General features: G+C 40.5%; 1 protein-coding gene across 2 annotated transcripts in view; it reads left to right on the top strand.

The window, feature by feature from the left end:
• The first annotated feature begins 282 nt into the window (after positions 1–282).
• PLD5 (phospholipase D family member 5) overlaps positions 283–22,108 on the top strand; it is a 380,018-nt gene continuing 358,192 nt past the window's right edge. The window contains exon 1 of one of the 2 annotated variants that reach the window (XM_043486037.1): positions 283–610. In XM_043486037.1, coding sequence (XP_043341972.1) covers positions 422–610 — 189 coding nt within the window. In that variant the 5' untranslated portion in view covers positions 283–421. The remainder of the gene's footprint in view (positions 611–22,108) is intronic. The other variant, XM_043486040.1, reaches the window with a different exon arrangement.

Below are 22,108 nucleotides of genomic sequence, written 5' to 3'. Positions count from 1 at the left end.
GCGCGGCGGGAGGGGCGGCGGCCGGACTCGCAGTCCTCGGCCTCCTCACTGCGCCAACCTGCAGGCGCGCGCGGCCCCTCCCGCCGCACTCCGCCCCCTCCCGCCGCACTCCGCCCGAGGCCGACCCGGCCCAATCGGTGCCGCCGGGGGCCGGGGTGCTGAGCGCCAGCCCTGGACCGCAGGCGCCCGCACCCCGCGCCTCCGCCTCGCTCGCCGCGTCCCTCCTGCCCCATCTTCCTCCCCTCCTCTCCCTCTCCTCCCCCTCCCTCCCCGCCCGCTCCACCCCGCCCTGCCCGCGCTCGGCTCCCCCGCGCTCCCCGCGCCCGGCCCGCGCTCGCTCGCTCCTCCCTCAGCCCCGGCCGGCCTCCCGCACGCCCATCCCGAGCCCGCTGCGCGCCGGCAGCCGTCTGGTCATGTCAGGATGGAGATCCGGCAGCATGAGTGGCTCTCGGCCTCCCCCCACGAGGGCTTCGAGCAGATGAGGCTGAAAAGCCGCCCCAAGGAGCCGTCGCCGAGCCTGACCCGAGTGGGCGCGAACTTCTACAGCAGCGTCAAGCAGCAGGACTACAGCGCCAGCGTCTGGCTTCGGAGGAAAGACAAGCTGGAGCACGTAAGCGCGGTCGCTCCCCGGGCCGCGGCCCTGCACCTGCCGCACGCGCTCCCCAGCCCCGGAGCCGGGCGCGGGGACCCCGCCGGCGGCCCCGCTCCGAGCTGGGGATGTCCGAGTCCTCCGCCGGCCCGGAGCCTCTCCCGCACTTTCCTGCCCCGGGAAGGACCGGGTTGCGGGGAGGGGAGGGGCGGGGATGTTCCCTTCCGGCACTCCTGGTCCCTGCACACCTCGACCTCCCCGGGCAGCCACTGCGGGGAGGGGGGCGGGCGTCATTCGCAGTGCGTTCCTGGGTGCCTGTGCGGGGTGAGCAAGACGGGGAACTGACCCAGTGTGGCTCCAGGGAGCCGGCGTGACACGGTAGTGGGCTTTATAGAGGGGCGTTTGCTTCCTGTCTTTAGGGGGCTATTTTACCCGGTCCAGAACTAACATGAACAAATCTGTAAAGTTGTCGCCGCTGGCGACCAGCCTGCGTCCGCACACGATCCATTCGAGTTTTCTGCAGCGTATCCTCTGGGATGAGCAGGTGGCGGTCCTGTCTACCTGCGCCCAGCTAGGGAAGAATTTGCCCATTGCAAGGAGAAACAGCGAAAGAAAGAGCAGGTCGCCCAGCTCTCAGGCGCGCCGCTGCAGGGTTGGGGGCCGGCGAGCGGGAACCCCCCCCCCCTCCCGCCCCAGCCCACACGCCAAGAGTGCGTGTTTCACCGGAAAGGTTGTTGGCGCTGGGGCTGAGCTCCTAGGGCTAGCCATTAGGGAGAGAAAAAGTCCTTCTAAAACGGTTTAGTGGATTCACAGTGTCAAATCTGACCCACCAGCATCTCCTTAACCAAATGTTAACATGAAACTAAGAGAATTATCTCAAGAGTACAGAACAGCTAGCTACCGCCGGGAGGATGTCGTTTCTTCCCGCGGAGCTGCTTAATCCAAATTGGGTCTGTTAATGGAACGAGAAGGTTTCCTTGTATTTGGGTCACATCGCCAATTATGGTAGAAAGATAAGAATAAGAACTTCTGAACTCACACATCTACCGCCGCAAGGACCAGCCCCCCACCCCGCGCCCCGTCCCCCGACACACATCACCCCCACCCCCACCCCCCCGCGGCGCGCTGGCTTCTCTTGGCTTTTCAGCAGCAACTAGCATCCCAGGAGAAAGTGGGCAAAAGAGTATTTCTCTTACCTGATCTGAAAAGAAAGTCTTTGCCTTTTCTCTGAGGTCCTAATCCAGTCCCTGAAAGAGAAGTTTAAAGATTTGATTTGGGGTGCAGGCCGTCTTGTGTGTAGAGACAATTTCCTAACATCAAATGGATGTCTCAGATCCTTAAGACCATGCAAGTAACTGAAGGAGATTGCTAGGATGTAAGTTGTTTGAAAGTGTCTGCTTAAAAATGCAAGCTCCAGAATTAGCGAAGGAGCCGGTGGTTATTAGTTCAAAAAGGGCCAAATAGCACCTTCCTGTAACTTGACTCCTGGTGGTGTTTTATTGTTTCAGTACTAGGGAGAATGGTCTACCCTAAGGATGCTGATAGAGTATATCTTCATTTGTTTCACTCTGAATGTGTGTTCATTTGCAGCTTGTGCTTTTAGCTGGTGAGGTTCCTTTATTTTCTTACTGAAAATCAATACTGCCGCCTTCTATGACTATTGTCTTCTTGAATCGCAGACATTGCACATATTATACTTAGATGGTTTCTCACTTTTAGATTTTCATTGAAAGTATCAAGTCATACAGAGTGGGCCATGGCAGCCTCCCCTTTATGGATGAGTATAGAATGCTCAGCACCTGCTGAGGATTAGAGACCAAGGAAAGTGAGATCTGGTTGTTTCCAGGTAAGGATCTATGCTTTCTTCTTCACTCAGATGCTTCAAAATAGAGCCTCTTATTTGGCTTTTGAAAAATTACCTCATTTGTTATTTAAATCAAAGTCACATTTTTGTTTGCTTCCTCAAATACAAAATGAAACATATTCTGTTCTGATGTTTTGTTCTATATACACATGCTTTCAGTTAGGAATGGGGCTTTGCTTCTGGTGAAATTTTTGGTGATGTTGTCTTGCCCCTTTGAAACATCTACAAACATTTTAATGAAATAATATGTATGAAAATGCTATGAAAAAGTAAATTAGTATAGTAATATAATTTTATTTGCATTCAGGCTCAGCTATCTTATGTTATATACTGTATGATGTTTCAGGTAGTTTGATGTTAATTTCTAATTATAAATCTAAAAACCTATAACAAATACATCCAAGTATATTATTGCCATGCAAAACATAAAAATGTAATGTTGACTTTATAATAGACAGCATTCTGAACATACATGACACCTTCAGATTTAGATGTTGGAAAGATTAGGATGAGTGTATCATGTGAAATTCAAGGGTGATGTACACTAGTTTGAGCTCTTTGATTTGTCTAATCAAATGGATGACCACCATTTTTATTATGTTAAAAATGAGTGATTATAATGGCAATCATATGCATGAAAACAGTCTACTGTTCCTTTGCTCATGCTTTAAAAGCAAGTCTAGTATTAAGGGCATAAATAAATTATGGCTTCAAATGATCATATGTTCAGTCATCTCAATAATGGAATTCCCCGAAATGAAATGTGTCAGTGTGTGGACTTTGTCCAGACTTCAGAGGCATTGCTTAATCTGAAAGTCAATAACACGTTTTAAAGTGACAGCTGGAGAATATATTACCACTCAATTTGGTAAAAATGAGAATGGTTTATCTGTCCTTTTCTAGTTTAAAGGCTACAGGACTAATCCCCAGGTTAGACAAAAGAAAAGTGATATGAATTAAATGATTAATAATTGGAATACATTCAACCCATCTTTAAATTGGATTCCTGTTATTGGTTGGTTGATACTTAAGATGAATACCCATTTATGTGAGGGAATTCTTCTGTTCATAGTCTTGATTAGAAGCTACAAGGAAGTTATGTTTATAGCATGAATTCTAGATTTTGAACTTTACTTATAAATTTTAGGAAAAAGTAAAATTTCTGGGCCATGTGTAGAGTGTTGTCTTATTAGCTTCAAATAGAGCTTCCCGTCCCCCTTCTGATATCTATGTCAGAAGCTTTCTGTGCCCCTTTTCATACTTTAATAAAACTCTGCTACACAAAAGCTCTTGAGTGATCAAGCTTGGTCCCTGGTCCCAAAGCTAAATCATCTTCTTTGGGAATCAAGAATGCAACGCCATTCACAGTAAGCTATCATCTTGGGGGCTTGTCTGTGCTCTTGATTCTTCGACTCTTTCGCCTCCTGTTGTGCCTGATACTGCCTATGGCTTTAAAAGGCATTAGGTTTGGGAGACAATGGAAGTCTTACTCTCTGTAGGATCCTGTATTTAATTTAGGTATAATGTACAAATGGAGGTTCCCTGGTGGCTCAGATGGTAAAGAATTTGCCTGCAATGCAGAAGACCCAGGTTTGACTCCTGGGTCAGGAAGATCCCCTGGAGGAGGGCATGCCAACCCATTCTAGTATCCTTGCCTGGAGAATCCCATGGACAGAGAAGCCTGGTTGGCTACTGTCCATGGGGTCACAGAATCAGACACAACTGACACGACTTAGCATACACACAGGTACAAATGAAGGTTATGATCTAGCAAACAAGAGAAAGTACTGGGCCGCTGGCAGGCCTCCCTGGGGTTGGGTCACTTTGAGAGTCACCATTTAATATAGTCTGGCTATCTCAGAGCACAGTATTATGTTAGGGTGGTGTCCTTTGGTGGTATTAATGTACGCCTTGATTGACTTCTTTTTTTTTTTGTTGTTGTTGTTGTTTTTCACGAACAGGGAGAGTTGCAGAGGCTACTCTGCTAAGTTGCCTGGCTTTATACCATTTGTGCGTGTAGAGGTTTCTTGATGCTGTTTATGGAGATGGGGATGTCTTATTTTCTCTCCTGCTTGTTCACTTAGCTTTGTCAGATTGTGGTTAAGAGCAGGGCTGTGGTGAGATAGTCCTAGGCAAAGGGCTCACCATCACCAGGATGTACACTCATAGTCCTCTGTAAGGAGTCACAGGTTTACCAGATGACTTAAGGAGACAGTCATGTCTGTACAGGTACAGTCCCCTTATGGCAGGGGCTCAGTACTACAGAAGAATTTTTTCCTTACACTTCTCACTTGTGCAGGTTCGCATATGTCTTATTTCAGGCTGGTATAACAGAATACCATAGACTGGGTGCCTTTTAAGCATTTATTTCTCACAGCTCTGGAATCTGGGAAGTCCAAGGTCAAGGCTTAGTCAGATTTGGTGTCTAGTAAGGCCTGCTTTCTGGTTCATAGATAGCCATCTTTCTGCTGAGTCCTCAGATGGTGGTGGAGGTCGAGGAGTCTGAAGACTATTCTGTTCATGTGGCATGCCTGAATGCTCAGTTGCTTGGTGATATCCGACTCTTTGTGACTCCATGGACTATAGCCTGCCAGGCTCCTCTGTCTGTGGGTATTCTCCAGGGAAGAATACTAGAGTGGGTTGCCAGTTCCTCTTTCAGGGGAATCTTCCCAATCCGGGAATCAAACCCATGTCTCCTGCCTCTTCTGCTTTGGCAGGAGGATTCTTTACCATTAGGGCCACCTGGGAAGACCCTATTCCTGTGGACTCCGGCCCTACTACCTAATCACCTCCCCAAGGCCCCACCTCTAAAGGCCAGCATATTGAGGATTAGGTTTCAGCAGATGAATTTAGTGGGTGGGGGTGGAATGGGGGCACATAAGCATCCAGACATCCAATCCTTAGCAGCAGGTGATTTTCCACATCTTAGTTCCCTGGACTGCTGGAAGCTCCATCCTGGTCCTTGTTTTCATGATTGTCAAATCAGCTACAGGGAAGCTGGTAGATCATGTAATGCCCTTCAGTGCTTCTACCCAGAAGTGATACATCTATCTGACTCATGATTGTTGTTGACCAAAGAAAGTTTCCTGGCCAAGGCTTGCTTGAAAGAGGGTAAAGAAGGGGGATTCAACCAAGACCCAAAAGAAGGAGAAAGAGAACATCCATGACTAGCTCATAACCATGAGACAGAAAGCTCTTAGCACAGCATATGGCCGTGTTCAATGTTCAACACCCAGTACCTATCGGTATAATTGCTACTCAGGTGTTGCCTAGCTGATCACACACACACACTCTACCCAAAGAGCTTCCATATTTTATATATGAGATCAGCCTGCCTGCATTAGGGGCTTCCCTAGTGGCTCAGATGGTAAAGAATCTGCCTATAATGCAGCAGACCCAGGTTCGATCCCTGGGTCAGGAAGATCCCCTAGAGGAGGAAATGGCAACCCACTCCAGTATTCTTGCCTGGAAGAAATCCCATGGACAGAGGAGCCTGGTGGACAACAGTCCATGGGGTTGCAAGAGTTGGACACAACTGAGCAACTAACTCTTTTGCCTGCGTTCTAGATCTGGACCCAGAATGTATGGTTCCTTTTGTCAGTAAGGCTGGCTCACTATCCTGGGCCCATTAAGTTGTCTCTCTGCCCAGCTTCTAGTCCATTTTCTGGGGGCCTAACTTTTTCCTTAGGACTTCCCTGGTAGCTCAGCTGGTAAAGAATCCACCTGCAATGCAGATCCTATTTCCATTCTTCCTCCTGCAGGAGATCTTCCCAACCTCAGGATCAAACCTGGGTCTCCTACATTGTAGGCAGATTCTTTACTGTCTGAGCCACCAGGTAAGCCCCTAATGCAGGCAGGCTGATCTCATATATAAAATATGGAAGCTCTTTGGGTAGAGTGTGTGTGTGTGATCAGCTAGGCAACACCTGAGTAGCAATTATACCGATAGGTACTGGGTGTTGAACATTGAACACGGGCTATGTGCTGTGCTAAAAGCTTTATGTCTCATGGTTATGTGCTAGTCATGGATGTTCTCTTTCTCCTTCTTTTGGGTCTTGGTTGAATCCCCCTTCTTTACCCTCTTTCAAGCAAGCCTTGGCCAGGAAACTTTCTTTGGTCAACAACAATCATGAGTCAGATAGATGTATCACTTCTGGGTAGAAGCACTGAAGGGCATTACATGATCCACCAGCTTCCCTGTAGCTGATTTGACAATCATGAAAACAAGGACCAGGATGGAGCTTCCAACAGGCCTGGGCCAGTGGGCCCCTGTTTGCTCCCTGCCTGGCCATTCTGAGGCTGACTCGTATTCTTACTCTCTCTGTGGATTCTGCTAGTAGAGACCAACTCCTTGCCCTGTCCCCAATTTCTGTTTTCCTTTGCAGATTTGTGCTGCATGGTGCTCAGAAAGTCCTTTTAAAATTCAAAGAGAAAGCAGAAGAGAAACTGTAAAGAGTAGAAGCCAGAATCCTTAATGTTCACATTATAGTGAGCCTTAGTATCTTGCAAGGTTTAGTAAGTGCCTCACTTAAAAACAACAACAACAAAAAAAAAACTCAAAAGTGTGAATTTTCACACTTAAATAGAATTTTATGTTACCAGTGAATAGTAAATAAATATCAAGTGCATACTTGCCTCCTGGAGTAAATTATTCACGTAAAGAGCAAAGAATAAATGGATTAGAGCAAACTTCGTCACCATGGTCTAGGTTCATATTATGTAATGCCGTTTATGTCCCACAGAGCAGATTCGTCCAAGTAATTATACTCCATGGAGCAGATCAATCAAGCACTAGAAGACAGAGTTCAACCTAGGGGAATGAATCTTTAAAATGTACAATTAAAAACCAACCAACTAATCAACCAACCAACCAAACAAACAAGGGGGAAATATCCTTTTTTATGTTAATAGTATTTTTGGCCAGGCTGCGTAAATTTTGTCTGGCAAACATTTAAGAACGTTAACATTTACCAGGATTATTTCCCGCGACTTTAGATAAACAGAATACGTAAAGCCAAGACTGAGGCAGAATTCCCTACCTCTCTGACCCATGGTCAAGAAATGAAAGTCTAGATGTCTCTTGAGTATCTTCTGAGGCAGCCCAGTGTTGTGTCCACTACCATATTTGTCATTACTTTACGTGGCGTATGTTTATAAAGGGCTAATGGACCGTGGGTTGATATTTCAGTGTGTTTTGAAGAAACGTTGACTTGTTTGAACTCTGGCTTGTTGACTTATTTTAACATAATCATAGTCAGTGACATATCATATTAAATATATTTAACTTGAGAAGCTTAAGGCCGCAGAGCTTAAGATTCCTTTTACTTCCCTTCTTCCGTATAATAGTCACTACATATTTCCTATGGTGAGTTTCTCTGAAAGTTTTCACTTCTCTTCACAGATTTCTATATCTGTCTGAGGTTTAAACCTGTATATCAGTATCCAGTTCTGTTTTAGCCCCAAAGGTCAAGAAGTCTGATGAATCTTTTTAACTTCTGGAACAAGACAGTAGCTTGTTAACATAGTATATGTGATATGTTCTTGTACTGAATTGATTGATAGATGGCGCAATTAGGTAGAGATAGAGTTTGTGGTAAAAACCCAGAGATACTGCTTCATTTGTATGCATTGGGGACTTTTAAAGTTACTGATTGCCTCAAATTCATACCTACGTAGATTGTGCTGTGGGAGTTTAGAATACAACATAAGTGTCAGGGTACAGTTGGAATGCCACACAGTGGATGGAAAGAGACACCTTTTTACCAAAAACATACATGTAAATTTTTCTCAGTGAAAGTGAAAATCGCTCAGTTGTGTCTGACTCTTTGCAACCCCATGGACTATACAATCCATGGAATTCTCCAGGCCAGAATACTGGAGAGGGTAGCCTAGCCCTACTCCAGGGCATCTTCCCGACTCAGGGATCAAACCGGGGTCTCCTGCATTGCAGGCGATTCTTTACCAACTGAACTATCAGGAAAGCCCAAGTTTTTCCTCGTAAACAAAGACAGAAGAGCTCAGTTTCTAAATTCACAAATCAAGCCGGTAAGCAGTGCTGTTGAATAATGAAGAACATGGCAAAATTTCTCAGGTAGACGTAGGTCCATTGGAAAACCTCACTGATGTCTAACATATGAAGTGGGCCCAAGCTGGACTACCTGACCGAGTACCATGGAACTGGATGTCATAGCAGTTGGATGATAAATATGAGTTTATATCCTCTAGAGTAGACAGTGAACCTTGTGTACATATTATTTTTCTGTATTGAGCTATAATTGTTCTCCTTCCAGTAAGTTGTTAGGTCTGTAACAGGTAATAACATGAGGAATTAAGTTGAGAAGATGGGATTCATTGAAATTAAGAAAAAAAAACATCATCAACAGATATTTATTGAGAATGACTTTAATATGGACGATATCTTGTTAGGAGATTATGGGGACTTTGACTCAACAAGCATTTATCTGACATATGTACTGTGTTTCAAACAGTAGCGAGTATACAAAGACCAAAGCAAATCTTTGCCCTCCCTTAAGATGCTTATAGTTTTTATAAATACAGTTATAATATGATTACAGTGTTATGAATAATACAGAAAAATGCAAAGTAGCATGAAACTGTCTTCGAAGGACTTGTTTAGACAAGGTTAAAATAGGCAATGAATCTTGTGATATACTGATTACGTATTGTAACAAAGTTAAATTTATTCTAGTAATGCAAAGTTGATATAAAACTTGAAAGTCAATCTAATTTATCATATTAAAAATGAAAATAAACCTGTATGTTAGTAAGTGAAGTAAAAGTGCTTGGTGAGATTCTATACACAGGTATGATAAAATTCTCAATAAACTGGAAATAAAAGGAAACTTCATTATTCTGATGAAGAGTTTCTTTAAAAAGATGAAGAAACTATGAAGTTAACTTCATTAACTGTAAAGTTAATGGTGAAATACTTAAAAATACCTTCCTGGATACTGAGGCATAGATGTCTACCATCATTACATCTATTCAGCATTGTATAGAAGATTATAACCAATGCAATAAAGTAAGAGTAAGAATTCAGAAGGAAATAGTAAAATTGTCATTATTAGTAGATGACATTATTTTGTACGTCTGAACAAAATAAACTACAGCTACACTTAATGAATTAATAATGTCACTGAATTCATCATGGCCACTGAATAAAAAGTTACTATGCATATTAAATTAGGAAAAAACTATTACAAAATAAAACTAAAAGCTGTTACCATTTACCTTGGCATAACAAGATCAAATATTTAAGAAGGCTGATAAGACCTCTGTTTAATTCTCTCCCAGATTGATCTGTGTAATTCTAATTAAAATCCCAGCAAGTTTGTATTTGTTGAAAGTGATTCTAAAATTTATATGAAATGCAAAAGGCCAAGAATCGCTAAGAGAATCTTGATGAAGGGCAAAGTTAGTCGACTTTACAGATGGCAAATCTAGATTAATTAAGCAGTGTGGTATTGGGGCAAGGGTAAATGAATAGGTCAATCAACAGAGTACAGAAACGGACCTGTGTATATTTTATTATTGATAGGTTCTTGATTTATGACAAAAGTGGCCGGTGAAGAAGCACAGAGGGGAAAAGATGGTCTTTTTTAAAAAATGGTGTTGAGTCATTAAAAAAAAGTGGTTTCTTTTTCACACTATACACAAGTGTGCTTAAAGAAAGCTTCACTCTAGGCAAAGTTTTGTATTGGGCCTTAGGGCTTCTCTGGTGTCTCATACAGTAAAGAATCCGCCTGCAATGCAGGAGACCTGAGTTCAATCCCTGGGTTGGGAAGATCCCCTGGAGAAGGGAAAAGCTACCCACTCCAGTATTCTGGCCTGGAGAATTCCATGGACTGTACAGTCCATGGGGTCTCAAAGAGTTGGACACTACTGAGCAACTTTCACTTTACTTTACATTAAGGAGTCTAGGAACAAGAGCTGCTCTGTGTAGGATGGCCTGAACTAAGGCTTTTGAGTGGAATCTGGGTGAGAAAAAGCCTGTTTGGAAGACCAATGGGTTAACAAGTATGTCTGGAGGACAGGGTTTGTTTAAGGGAGTATTGGGTGTGAAAACATCCACAGTGGTAGATAAGGACAAGACCAGGGAGGACTTGAGAACTGGAATTGTAAGCTGATAATGCTCAGCTTTATTCTGTAAGCAAACAGCAGATATTTTAGTGGGTACTTATTCAGAAAACCTGCTGGTGGCTTGCAGTGTTGAGGAAGAAGAGCCTGGAGGAGGGGACCAGTGTGAAGTCTCTTTTAGTGGTAGAGCTGGAAAGTAACAAAAGAATGTGGTGGCAAGTAGAAAAATTGGGGAACAGATGCAAGAAATATTGTGAAGTAAGGTAAGAGTTCACTGGGGAGAGATCTCTTGTCATCTAATGGTTAAGATTTGGTTCCTTCATTAAGTGGACCAGGGTTCCATCTGGGTTGAGGAACTGAGTTCCCACAAGCCTGCCTCATGCACCACCCCACCAAAAGTGCTACTCCAGTAAACACGTGAATGGTAATAAAGTGAAACAGCGTTATTGAAAAAACAAAAAGCGTTCCTGGGCCTTGGTCCTTGACTGGATGTGAGGAGTCTGAGAAAGCTCATCAGTTCAGCAAATATTTATTGAGTGCCAGCATGTCACGGAAATTCTGATTGGCATGATTGATTCAAGCATTAACGGGGAAAATGTCAATAACATCTTGAGAGTTGGAATTCTGCCTTTGTCATTTTGGAATCTTGGATCCAAGCCGTTGTTATTATCTTGATTCAATAGTATCAGTATTGTTAATAGTATCAATATTATGATCATGATTAACAAACCATCCAATTTCTGTTCTCTTCAAGGAGCTGAGCTCAAGGCTTGAGAAAATTCAAATGTCTGTGACTGGGCCTTTGACATCAGGTTGTTTATGGTCTAGTTTTTCAGAACTCAGCTTAAATGTTTTCACTTCTAAACCTAAAGTCCAGTTAAATACACCTTTTATGTGGTCCCATAACATCATGGGCAAGCATCTGTTATAGCACTTAACACACTGTTTTTTGTTTTTTGTTTTTATGGCCTGATTAGTTGTCTACCTTTTGACCTCTTTGGAAAGTTTGAGGACAGTGATGTCTTATTTACAACAATGTACCCTTAATGCCCTTCATAATGCCTAGTAGACATCCAGTGTTGACTGACCTGATTATTGAAAGAGTGAATGAATTAATGTGTCCTTAGCAGGGCAGATGGGACTTATACACAAGTGAAAGAATATGGTAGCATGTCCTACTTGACAGATAAATGGTAAGATGTTAAATGTAAGTAGAGTTCAGTGGGAAGAAACACCAAAAACTGCATGAGAAACTCCTGAGAAGTGTTATGATTAAATGTCAGCTGGAGAAGATAACAGACAAGGCTGCCTCCAAACCATCTTTAGTTTATTTGGGATTCTATCTGTTCTTTTTAAGACTTGGGACGTGAGAGATTTATGGCCACTTTAGTGACCTATTCCAATATCTAATGCTGTTGTTTACATGATTTTTTTTTTGTTTTTTTGTTTTATCTATATATCTTGGTTTTTGTTAGTCAAGGAGAATATTAACTTTTAAAGTTTCACAAGTACCATGATCTGACTTTTTGCCATGCCTAAACCTGCTGGTTTATTACTTAGCCTCTGCCCTGTTCTGGCAGAGTACAGTCAGGCAGAGACTGTAAGATATTCTATAGCAGGGAATGTGTCAAAACTGCCAAAATCTCCTTAAAGACCTGACACTCTTGATCATTAAGAATCTCCTACCATGACTTCCTGACTCGTCTGTTTCCAGATCTTTTTCGTTCCCTAAGATCTTTTTGCTGCAATCCATGACTTGTGCACAAATTGCTTAAAATCTGTCCTATAAGATTTCAGATACATCTTTTCTTTTTTTAATAAACTTTTATTTTGGAATAACTTTAGATTTATGGAAAAGTTGTACAGACAGTAGAGGTGTTTCTTATACATCCCTCTCCCCAATTTCAGTTTCGTTTAGGATTATAACAAATTTCAAACTCCAGATTTCACTAAAATTTCACCAGTTTTTAATGACCTTTTTCTGTTCTAAGATCCAATGCAAGGTAATAGATTGCATTTAGTTGTCTTGTGTCCTTAGTCAACCTCTGGTCTGTGATAGTTTTTCAGGCTTTTCTCATTCTTCATGGTCTTGACAGTTTTTGTTTACAGCCTTATTGAGGCATAACTGACAAAAAATTGTAAGATATTTAAAGGATTCCCGCCATTGAGTTAATGAAAGCACCCATCACCTCCCTTATTTATTGTGTGAGTGAGAACATTAAAGCTTTACTCTGAAAGCAAAGTTAAATTATATCATGGCGTTATCATTGGTAATCACTATGTTGGTATTGACTGTTGTTGTTTAGTCCCTAAGTCGTGTCTGACTCTTTTCCCACTCCATGGACTGTAGCCCACCGGGCTCCTCTGTCTATGGGATTCTCAAGGCAAGAATACTGGAGTAGGTTGCCATTTCCTTCTCTAGGGGAATCTTCCTGACCCTGTGTCTCCTGCATTGGTGGGTGGGTTCTTTACCACTGAACCAACAGGGGAGCCCTGTTTATATTGATCCTCAGACATTATTCATTTTGTAATTGAAAGTTTACACTTTAACTGACCTTTCCCTATTTTCCACGCTCCCGAGGCAACCACTCTTCCACTATCTGAGTATATGAGTTTGAGTGGGATTTTTTGTTTGTTTGTTGTTTTTTTAGATTTTATGTATAAGTGGTACCATGTGGTATTTGTCTTTGTCTGGCTTACCTTAGCATAATGTCTTCAAGTTCCTCCATATTGTTGTAAATGAAAGGATTTCCTTTTTATTCATGGTTAAATAATATTCTGTATATTCATATATCACATCTTATTTATTCATTGACCTGCTTGTGGACACTTAGGTTGTTTTCATATCATGGCTACTGGAATTAATACTGTAGTGAGCATGAAAGTGCAGATATCTCTTCAATATCCTATTTTCATTTCCTTTGGATAAATACTCAGAAGTAGAATTGCTAGATTGTACCATCGTTGCATTTTTAATTTTTTGAAGAATTGCCATACTGTTTCCCATAGTGGCTGTACAAGTTTATATTCCCACCAGTAGTGCTATAGGGTTTCTTTTTCTCAATATCTTCATAGCACTGGTTGTCTTTTTTTAAATTCTAATCATTCTAACAGGTGTGAAATGATATCCCATTGTGCTTTTTTAAAAAAAATTTATTGTGGTTTTAAGAAGCATTTCCCTGATGATTAGCGATGTTGAGTGTATCTTCAATTACTTATTGGCCATCTGTGTGTCTTCTAAGGAAATAAAAAGTCTATTCAGATACTCTTCTGTCCTTGTTTTAAATCAAGTTGTTTGTTCTTTGCTGTTGAGTTGTATGAATTCTTTGATTATTAACTCTTTATCAGATATATGATTTGCAAATATTTTCTCCCATTTGATACGTTGCCTTTTCATTTTGTTGGCAGTTTCCCTGCTGTGCAGAAACTTTTTAATTTGATATAGTCTCACTTGTTTATTTTTGCTTTTGATGCTTTTCCTTTTGATGTCAAATCCAAAACATCATCACCAAAACAGATGGCATGGAGCTTACAGCCTAGGTTTTCTTCTAGAAGTTTTGTGATTTCAGGTCTTAACACTCAAATCTTTAATTGATTTTCAGTTGTATAGATGTCCAGTTTCATTTTTTGCATGTGGCTGTACAGTTTCCCTAACATGATTTATTGAAGAGCCTGTCCTTTCCCCAGTATATAGTCTTGGCCTTTTTGTCTTAAATTAACTGACAACATGTACATGGGTTTATTTCTGGGCTCTCTATTCTGTTCTGTTCATCTGTGTGTCTTTATGCCAGTACCATAGCATTTTGCTTAGTATAGCTTTGTAAAATAGTTTCAAATCAGAGAGTGTGAGGCCTCCAGCTTTGGTCTTCTTTCTCAAATTGTTTTGGATTTTTGAGGTCATCTATAGTTCCATATGCATTTAAAATTTTTTCTTTTTGTAAAAATGCCATTGGAATTTTGATATGGATCACATTGAATCTGTGTATTTCTTTGGGTTGTGTGGACATTTTCACAACGTTACTTAATTCTTCCAATCTGTGAGCATGGAATAGCTTTCCATTTACTTGTGTCTTCAGTTTTTTCAGCAGTTTCTTAAAGTTTTCAGTAAACAGGTCTTTCACCTCCTTGGTTAAATTTATTCTTAGGCTTTTTATTCTTTTGGTTGTGATTATAAATGGGATTGTTTTCCTAATGTTTCTTTCTGTTAGCTCATTGTTTATGTATATAAACACAACAGAATTTTGTTTGTTGATTTTGTACCTCGCAACTTAACTGTATTTGTTTATTGCATCTAACACTTCTCATTCTGTCTGCCCTCTGGGGACAGAATGGTTGGATGTCATCACTGACTCAATGGACAGGAGTTTGAGCAAACTCTGGGAAATTGTGAAACCTGGTGTGCTGCAGTCCATGGGGTCGCAAAGAGTCAGACACAACTGAGCAACTGAACAACACTTTTTTGGTGAGGTCATTGTGGTTTTTTATGTATTGTATCATGTCATTTGCAGATAGAGGCGATTTTACTTCTTCCTTTCTAGTTTAGATGCTTTCTTTTTTTTTCTTTTTCCCGCTTAATTACTCTGACTTGGATTTTCAATACTGTTTTGAATAAAAGTATTGAGAGTGAGCATCCTTATTTTTGTTCCTGTTCTTTATCTTAGAGGTAAAACATTGATCTTTTCCTGTTGAGTATGATGTTAGCTATGAGATTATCATATATGGCTTTTATTATTTTTGAGGTACATTCTTTCTACCTATATGTATTGAGAGTTTTTAGCATAAATGGATGTTGAATTTTGTCAAATGCTTTTTCTAGGTATATTAAGATGATCACATGATTTTTTTAATCATCATTTTGTTAGTGTGGTGTGTCACATTGGTTGATTTGTGGACAGTGAACCATACTTGCATCCCTGGAATAAATCATGGTTGATTATGGTATTTTTAATGTACTGTTAAAATTGGTTTGCTGATATTTTTGCATCTATAGTCATCAGGGGTACTGGCTTCTAATTTTATGTTCTTGTAGTGTCTTTGCCTGGTTTTGGTATCAGGATAATGCTGGCCACAGAAAATGAGTTTGGAAGTGTCCCATTCTCTTCTGCTCTTTGGAAGAGTTTGGGAAGTACTGGTGTTAATTCTAATATCAATGTTTGGTAGATTTCACCAATGGAAGCATCTTGTCCTGGACTTCTGTTTTATGGGAAAAATTTTTAATTAGTAATTCAGTGTCCTTACTAGTAATTGATTGTGCAGACTTCCTGTTTCCTCATGGTGCATTTTTGGTAGTTTGTATGTTATTCATTTCTTACTAATTGCCCAATTTATGTCAAAGGATGGTCTGTCATGTTTTCCTCTAAGAGTTTTCCAGTATCTGGTATTGCATTTAGATCTTCAATCCATTTTGAGTTTATTTTTGTACGTAGTGTTAAAGAATATTCTGATTTCATTTTCTTACATATAGCTATACATATCATTTTCACAGCATCATTTATTGAAGAGACTGTCTTTCCTCCATTGTACAGTCTTGCCTCTTTTGTCAAAGATTAATGGCCATAGGTGTGAGTTTACTGCTGGGCTTTCTGTCCTGTTCCATTGATCTGTATTTCTGTTCTTGTGCTAGCATAATACTGTTTTAGTCACTGCAGTTTTGTAGTATAGTCTGAAGGCAGGGAGCCTAATTCCTCCAGCTCTCTTTTTCTTTCCCTAGATTGCTTTGGCTATTCATGGTCATTTGTGTCTCCACACAAATTTTAAGATTTTATGTTCTAGTTCTGTGAAAAATGCCGTTGGTAATTTGATGGGTGTTGCATTGAATCTGTAGATTCCCTTGGCTAGCACAGTCATTTTGACAATATTGATTCTTCCAATGCAAGAATGTGGTATATCTATCCATCTGTTTGTGTCTTCTTTGATTTGTGTCATCATTAGCATCTCAGCTTTCTAAGTACATATATTTTGTCTTCTTAGGTAGACTCATTCCTAGGTACTTTTATTCTTTTTGATGCAGTGGTAAATGGGATTGTTTCTTTCATTTCTCTTTCTGATCTTTATTGTTAGTGTATGGAAATGCAATAGATTTCTGTATATTTATTTTGTATTGCGTACCTTTACTGAATTCATTGATGAGCTCTAGTAGTTTCCTGGTAGGATCTTTAGGATTTTCTATGTATGATATCTTGTCATCTGCAAACAGTGACAGTTTTACTTCATTTCCAATTTGAATTTCTTTTATTTCTTTTCCTTTTCTGATTGTCATGGCTAAGACTTCCAAGACTATGTTAAATAATAGTGGCAAGAGTGGAATCCTTGTCTTTTTTCCTGATCTTAGAGAAAATGCTTTCAGTTTTCCATACTTGAGTATGATATTTGCTGTTGGTTTGTCATATATGGCCTTTATTATGTTGAGGTGTGTTCCCTCTTTGCTCACTTTCTGGAGAAATTTTGTCATAAATGGGTGTTGAATTTTGTCAAAAGCCTTTTCTGCATGTTTTGAGATGATTATATATTTTTTATTCTTCAACTTGTTGATGTGGTGTATCACACTGATTGATTTGCAAATGAAAAAAATCTTTCATCCTTGGGGTAAGTCCCACTTGATTATGGTGTATAATTCTCTTAATGTATTGTTGGATTTGGATTGCTTGTATTTTGTTGAGGATTTTTGTGTCTATGTTCATCAATGATATTGGCCTGTAGTTTTATTTATTTATTTATTTTTGGTGTCTTTGTCTGGTTTTTGTATCAGAATGATGGTGGCTTCATAGAAAGAATTTGGGAGTATTCCTTCCTTCACAATTTTTTGGAATACTTTCAGGATAGGTATTAACTCTTCTCTAAATATTAGATAAAACTCACCTGTGGTGTCGTCTGGTCCTGGACTTTTGTTTCTTGGGAGTTTTTATTTCACAATTTCAATTTCAGTACTTGTGATTGGCCTGCTCATATTTTCTATTTCTTCCTCATTCAGTCTAGGAAGGTTGTGCCTTTCTAAGAACTTGTACATTATTTGTTCTAGGTTGCCCATTTTACTGGCGTATAATTGCTTGTAGTAGTCTCTTATGATCTTTGTGTTTCTGTGGTTTTTGTTGCAACGTTTCCTTTTTCATTTCTAATTTTATTGATTTGAGTCCTCTCCCTTTTTTTCTTGATGAGTCTTTTGTTTATCTTTTCAAAGAGCCAGCTTTTAGTTTCATTGATCTTTTCTGCTGTTTTCTTTGTCTCTATTTCATTTTTTTCTTTTCTGATCTTTATGGCTTCTTTCCTTTTAATATCTTTGGATTTTGTTTGTTCTTTCTCTCTTGTTTTACATGTAAGGATAGGTTGTTTGAGATTTTCCTTATTTCCCGAGGTAAGACTGCATTGCTGTAAACTTCCCTCTTAGAAGTGCTTTTGCTGAGTCCCATATTTTTTAAATTGTCATGCTTTCATTTTCATTTGACTCTAGGTGTTTCTTGATTTGGAGAAGGAAATGGCGTCTTTGATTTCTTCAATGAGCCTTTGGTTGCTTAGTAGCATATTTTTTAGCCTCCACATGTTCATGTTTTTTGTAGTTTTTTTCTTGTAGTTTATTTCTAATCTCATAGCTTTGTGATTGGAAAAGATGGTTGATATGATTTCAGTTTTCTTAAATTTACTGAAGCTTGCTTTGTGGTAAAAGGTTTGCATGTGGTCAGTCCTGGAGAATGTTCCCTGTGCACTTAAGAAGAATGTGTATCCTGCTGCTTTTGTTTGGATTGCTCTATAAATGTCCATTAAGTCTGTCTGATCTAATGTGTCATTTAAGGCCAGCATTTTCTTATTGATCTTCTCTCTGGATGATCTGCCCATTGATGAAAGTGAGGTATTAAAGTTCCCCGCTTTTGTTACTATTATTGTGTTACTGTTCATTTCTTCTTTAATGGCTGTCAGTATTTGCCTTATATATTGGGATGCTCCTCTGTTGGGTGCATACATATTTACAATTGTTATATCTCCTCCTTACATTAATCCCCTGATCATTATTTAGTGTACTTCTTTGTCTTTTATAACAGTCTGTATTTTAAAGTCTATTTTGTATGATATGAGTATTGCTACTCTAGCTTTCTTCTGATTTCCACTTGCATGGAATATCTTTTTCATCCCCTCACTTCCAATCTGTATGTGTCCCTAGAGCTGAAGTGGGTCTCTTGTAGACAGAATATGTACAGGTCTTGTTTTTATATTCATTCCCTCAGACTGTGTCTTTTGGTTGGAGCATTTAATGCATATACATTTAAGGTAATTGTCAGTATGTATTTTACTACTGCCATTTTCTTAATTGCTTTGGATTTGTTTTTATAGGTCTTTTTCCTTCCCTTCCTTTTTTGTTCTCTCGTGACTTGATGTCTAATTTCAGTGTTGTGTGTGGATTCCTTTTCCTTTTTTGGTGTATGTATCTATTGTAGATTTTTGGTGTGTGGTTACCATAAGGATTTGATGTAACAGTATATATATAAACAAGATTGTTTTAAATTGTTGGTCTTTTAAGTTCAAATGCACCTCCAATATCCTGCTTTTGTGCTCTGCTTTTCTCACAATGGTTGGTTTTGATATTATATTTTTGTCCAAATGATTTCCTACTTGTGCTTTATGTCTGCCTTTACTGATGAACTCTCTCCTTGTAATTTTCTTATTTCTGGTAGTTGCCTTTTCTTTTCCACTTAGAGAATTTCCTTTAATGTTTGTTGGAAAGCTGGCCTGATAGTGCTGAATTCTCTTAGCTTTTGTTTGTCTGTAAAGCTTTTGATTTCTCTGTGGAATCTGAAGGGAGGCTGCTTAAAGTCTTCTTGACCATGCCCTCTGATGCCTGAGGCTGTGTTTCCTCCACTTTGGTCGTTTGGCCTGAGGTGTCCTAGCATTGGCAGCTATATATAGGCTTTGGGATGATGCTAGGTTTTGAGGGGAAATGATGGCTTCCAGGAGGGTTCATGCCAGTGAGTACTTGTCAGAGCTATAGCTGCCAGAGTCTTTGTCCCTGCAGTGAGCCACAGCCAGCCCTCTACCTCTGCTGAAGACCCTCTAATACTAGCATGTAGATCTGGCCCAGGTTCTTACAAGGTCACCGCTTTTTTCCCTTGGGTCCTGCTGTGCACTAGAGCTTGTGTGTAGCCTCCAAGAGTACAGGTTCTGTTTCCCACAATCCAGTAGAATTCCTGTGGTCAAACCCTGCTGGCCTTGAAAGCCAGATTCTCTGGGGGCTCCCCCTCCCATTGCCAGACCCCCCAGGCTAGGAATCCTGATGTTGAGCTTAAGACTTTCACTCCTGTCAGAATTATTTTCCAGTTTGTCATCCATCCAATGGGAATGCAGTTTCATTTTATTGTGATTGTGCCCCCATACTTTGTTGTTATGGCTGCTTCTTTGTCTTTGGGGGCAGGGTGTCTTTTTTGGTAGGTCCCAGGATTTTTTTTTGTTGTTGGTGGTTGTTCAGGGATTTGTTTTGATATTGGTGTTTTTGTAAGAAGGGATGAGCTTACATCCTTGTTTGCTATCTTGCTGGTCTCTTGGGGATCTATTTAAAACAGCTGCTTCTGCAATGCCTATATGAACTTCCATTTTACTAAAAGGGTTATGTCAATAATCTTAAGAAAAGTGAGAAATCTTAAGGGTCTCTTGTCTTATCACTTCTTTATGCTTCAGTAGTGGCCACTGGTCCCTCTCAGCTCCTGGGATTCCACCTAGAGCTTCCAGAAATATCAGGCTCCCAGGTGGAACCTGCTGTAGACAGCAGCTGAGGCACTGGGCCATGGGGTGTGCTGATTGCAAAATGCAGCATATTATCTCATTTCCTTTTTGGTTTCTTCTTTTACCTGTTGGTTATTCAGTGCCTTTTAAAAATCTTCACATATTTGTGAATGTCCCAATTTTCTTTTAATCAACTTCTCAGTTCAGTTCAGTTGCTCAGTCGTGTCTGACTCTTTGCGACCCCATGGACTGCAGTACACCAGGCCTCCCTGTCCTTCATCAACACCCAGAGTCTACTCAAACCCATGTCCATTGAGTCAGTGATGCCATCCAACCATCTCATCCTCTGTCTAGTTTTGACTTCTAGTTTCATCTCATTGTAGTTGGAAAAGATGCTTGATATGATTTCAGTCTTCTTAAGTTTATTAAGACCAGTTTTTTGGCCTAGTGTATGATTTATCCTAAGAGTGTTCTTTGTGCACTCGAGAAGAACATGTATATGCTAATATTTGATGGAATGTTCTATAATGTCTGTTAAGTCCACCTGTTCTGGTGTGTAATTTAAGTTCAATAATTCCTTATTGGTTTTTCCGTTTGGATGATCTTCCCATTTTTGAAAGTGAGATATTGAAATTCCTTAATATCATTACATTGCTGTCTATTTCTCCCTTTTGGTCTGTAAATATTTGCTTTATATATTTAGGTGCTTCAGTTAGGTGTATGCATGCATTCGTGAAGAGTCATATTTGACTCTTTGTGACCCCATGAAGCATAGGCCACCAGGCTCCTCCGTCCGTGGGATTCTCCAGACAAGAATACTAAGGTGTTTTGCCATGACTTCCTCCAGGGAATCTTCTCAACCTCGGGATGGAATCTGCATCTCTTATGTCTTATGCATTGGCAGCTGGGTTCTTTACTAGTAGCGCCACCTGGGAAGCCCCATGTTGGGTGTATAAATATTTACATACATCAACATGAACTGGCCATAGGTATATATGTGTCCTCCCAATCCTGAACACCCATCCCAACTCCCTTCCCACCCCATCCCTCTAGATTGTCCCAGAGCACCTGCTTTGGGTGCCCTGTGTCATGCATCAAGCTTGCATGGGTCATCTCTTTTATACATCATAATGTATGTGTTTCAATGCTGTCCCACCCTCTTCTTTTCCCGCTGAGTCCAGAAGTCTGTTCTGTATGTTTGTGTCTCCTCTGCTGCCCTGCATGTAGGATCATCAGCACCATCTTTCTAAATTACATATGTGTTAATTTACAGTATTTGCCTTTCTCTTTTTGACTTCGTTCACTCTGTATAATAGGCTCTAGATTCATCCACCTCATTAGAACTGACTCAAATGTGTTCCTTTTTATAGCTGAGTAATATTCCATTATATACATACACCACAGCTTCCTTATTCATTCATCTGCCTATGAAGATCTAGGTTGCTTCCATGTACAAGCTATTGTAAATAGTGCTGCAGTGAACATTGGGGTATGTGTGTCTCTTTCAATTCTGGTTTCCTTGGGGTATATGCCCAGCAATGGGATTGCCGGGTCATATGGCAGTTCTGTTGCCAGTTTTTTAAGGAATTTCTGCGCTGTTCTCCGTGGTGGCTGTACCAGTTCGCATTTCCACCAACAGTATAAGAAGGTTCCCTTTTCTCCACACCTTCTCCAGCATTTATTGTTTGTAGACTTTTTGGTGATGGCCATTCTGACCAGTGTGAGATGATACCTATTGTGATTTTGATTTGCATTTCTCTAATAATGAGTGATATTGAGCATCTTTTCATGAGTTTATTAGCTATCTATATACCTTTTTTGGGGAAATGTCTGTTTAGGTCTTTTGCCCACAT

This window comes from Cervus canadensis, chromosome 13 (assembly GCF_019320065.1).
Source record: "Cervus canadensis isolate Bull #8, Minnesota chromosome 13, ASM1932006v1, whole genome shotgun sequence".
NCBI lineage: Eukaryota > Metazoa > Chordata > Mammalia > Artiodactyla > Cervidae > Cervus > Cervus canadensis.
The sequence above is the reverse complement of the archived record's forward strand: the minus strand, read 5'-3'. Positions and strand labels throughout refer to the sequence as shown.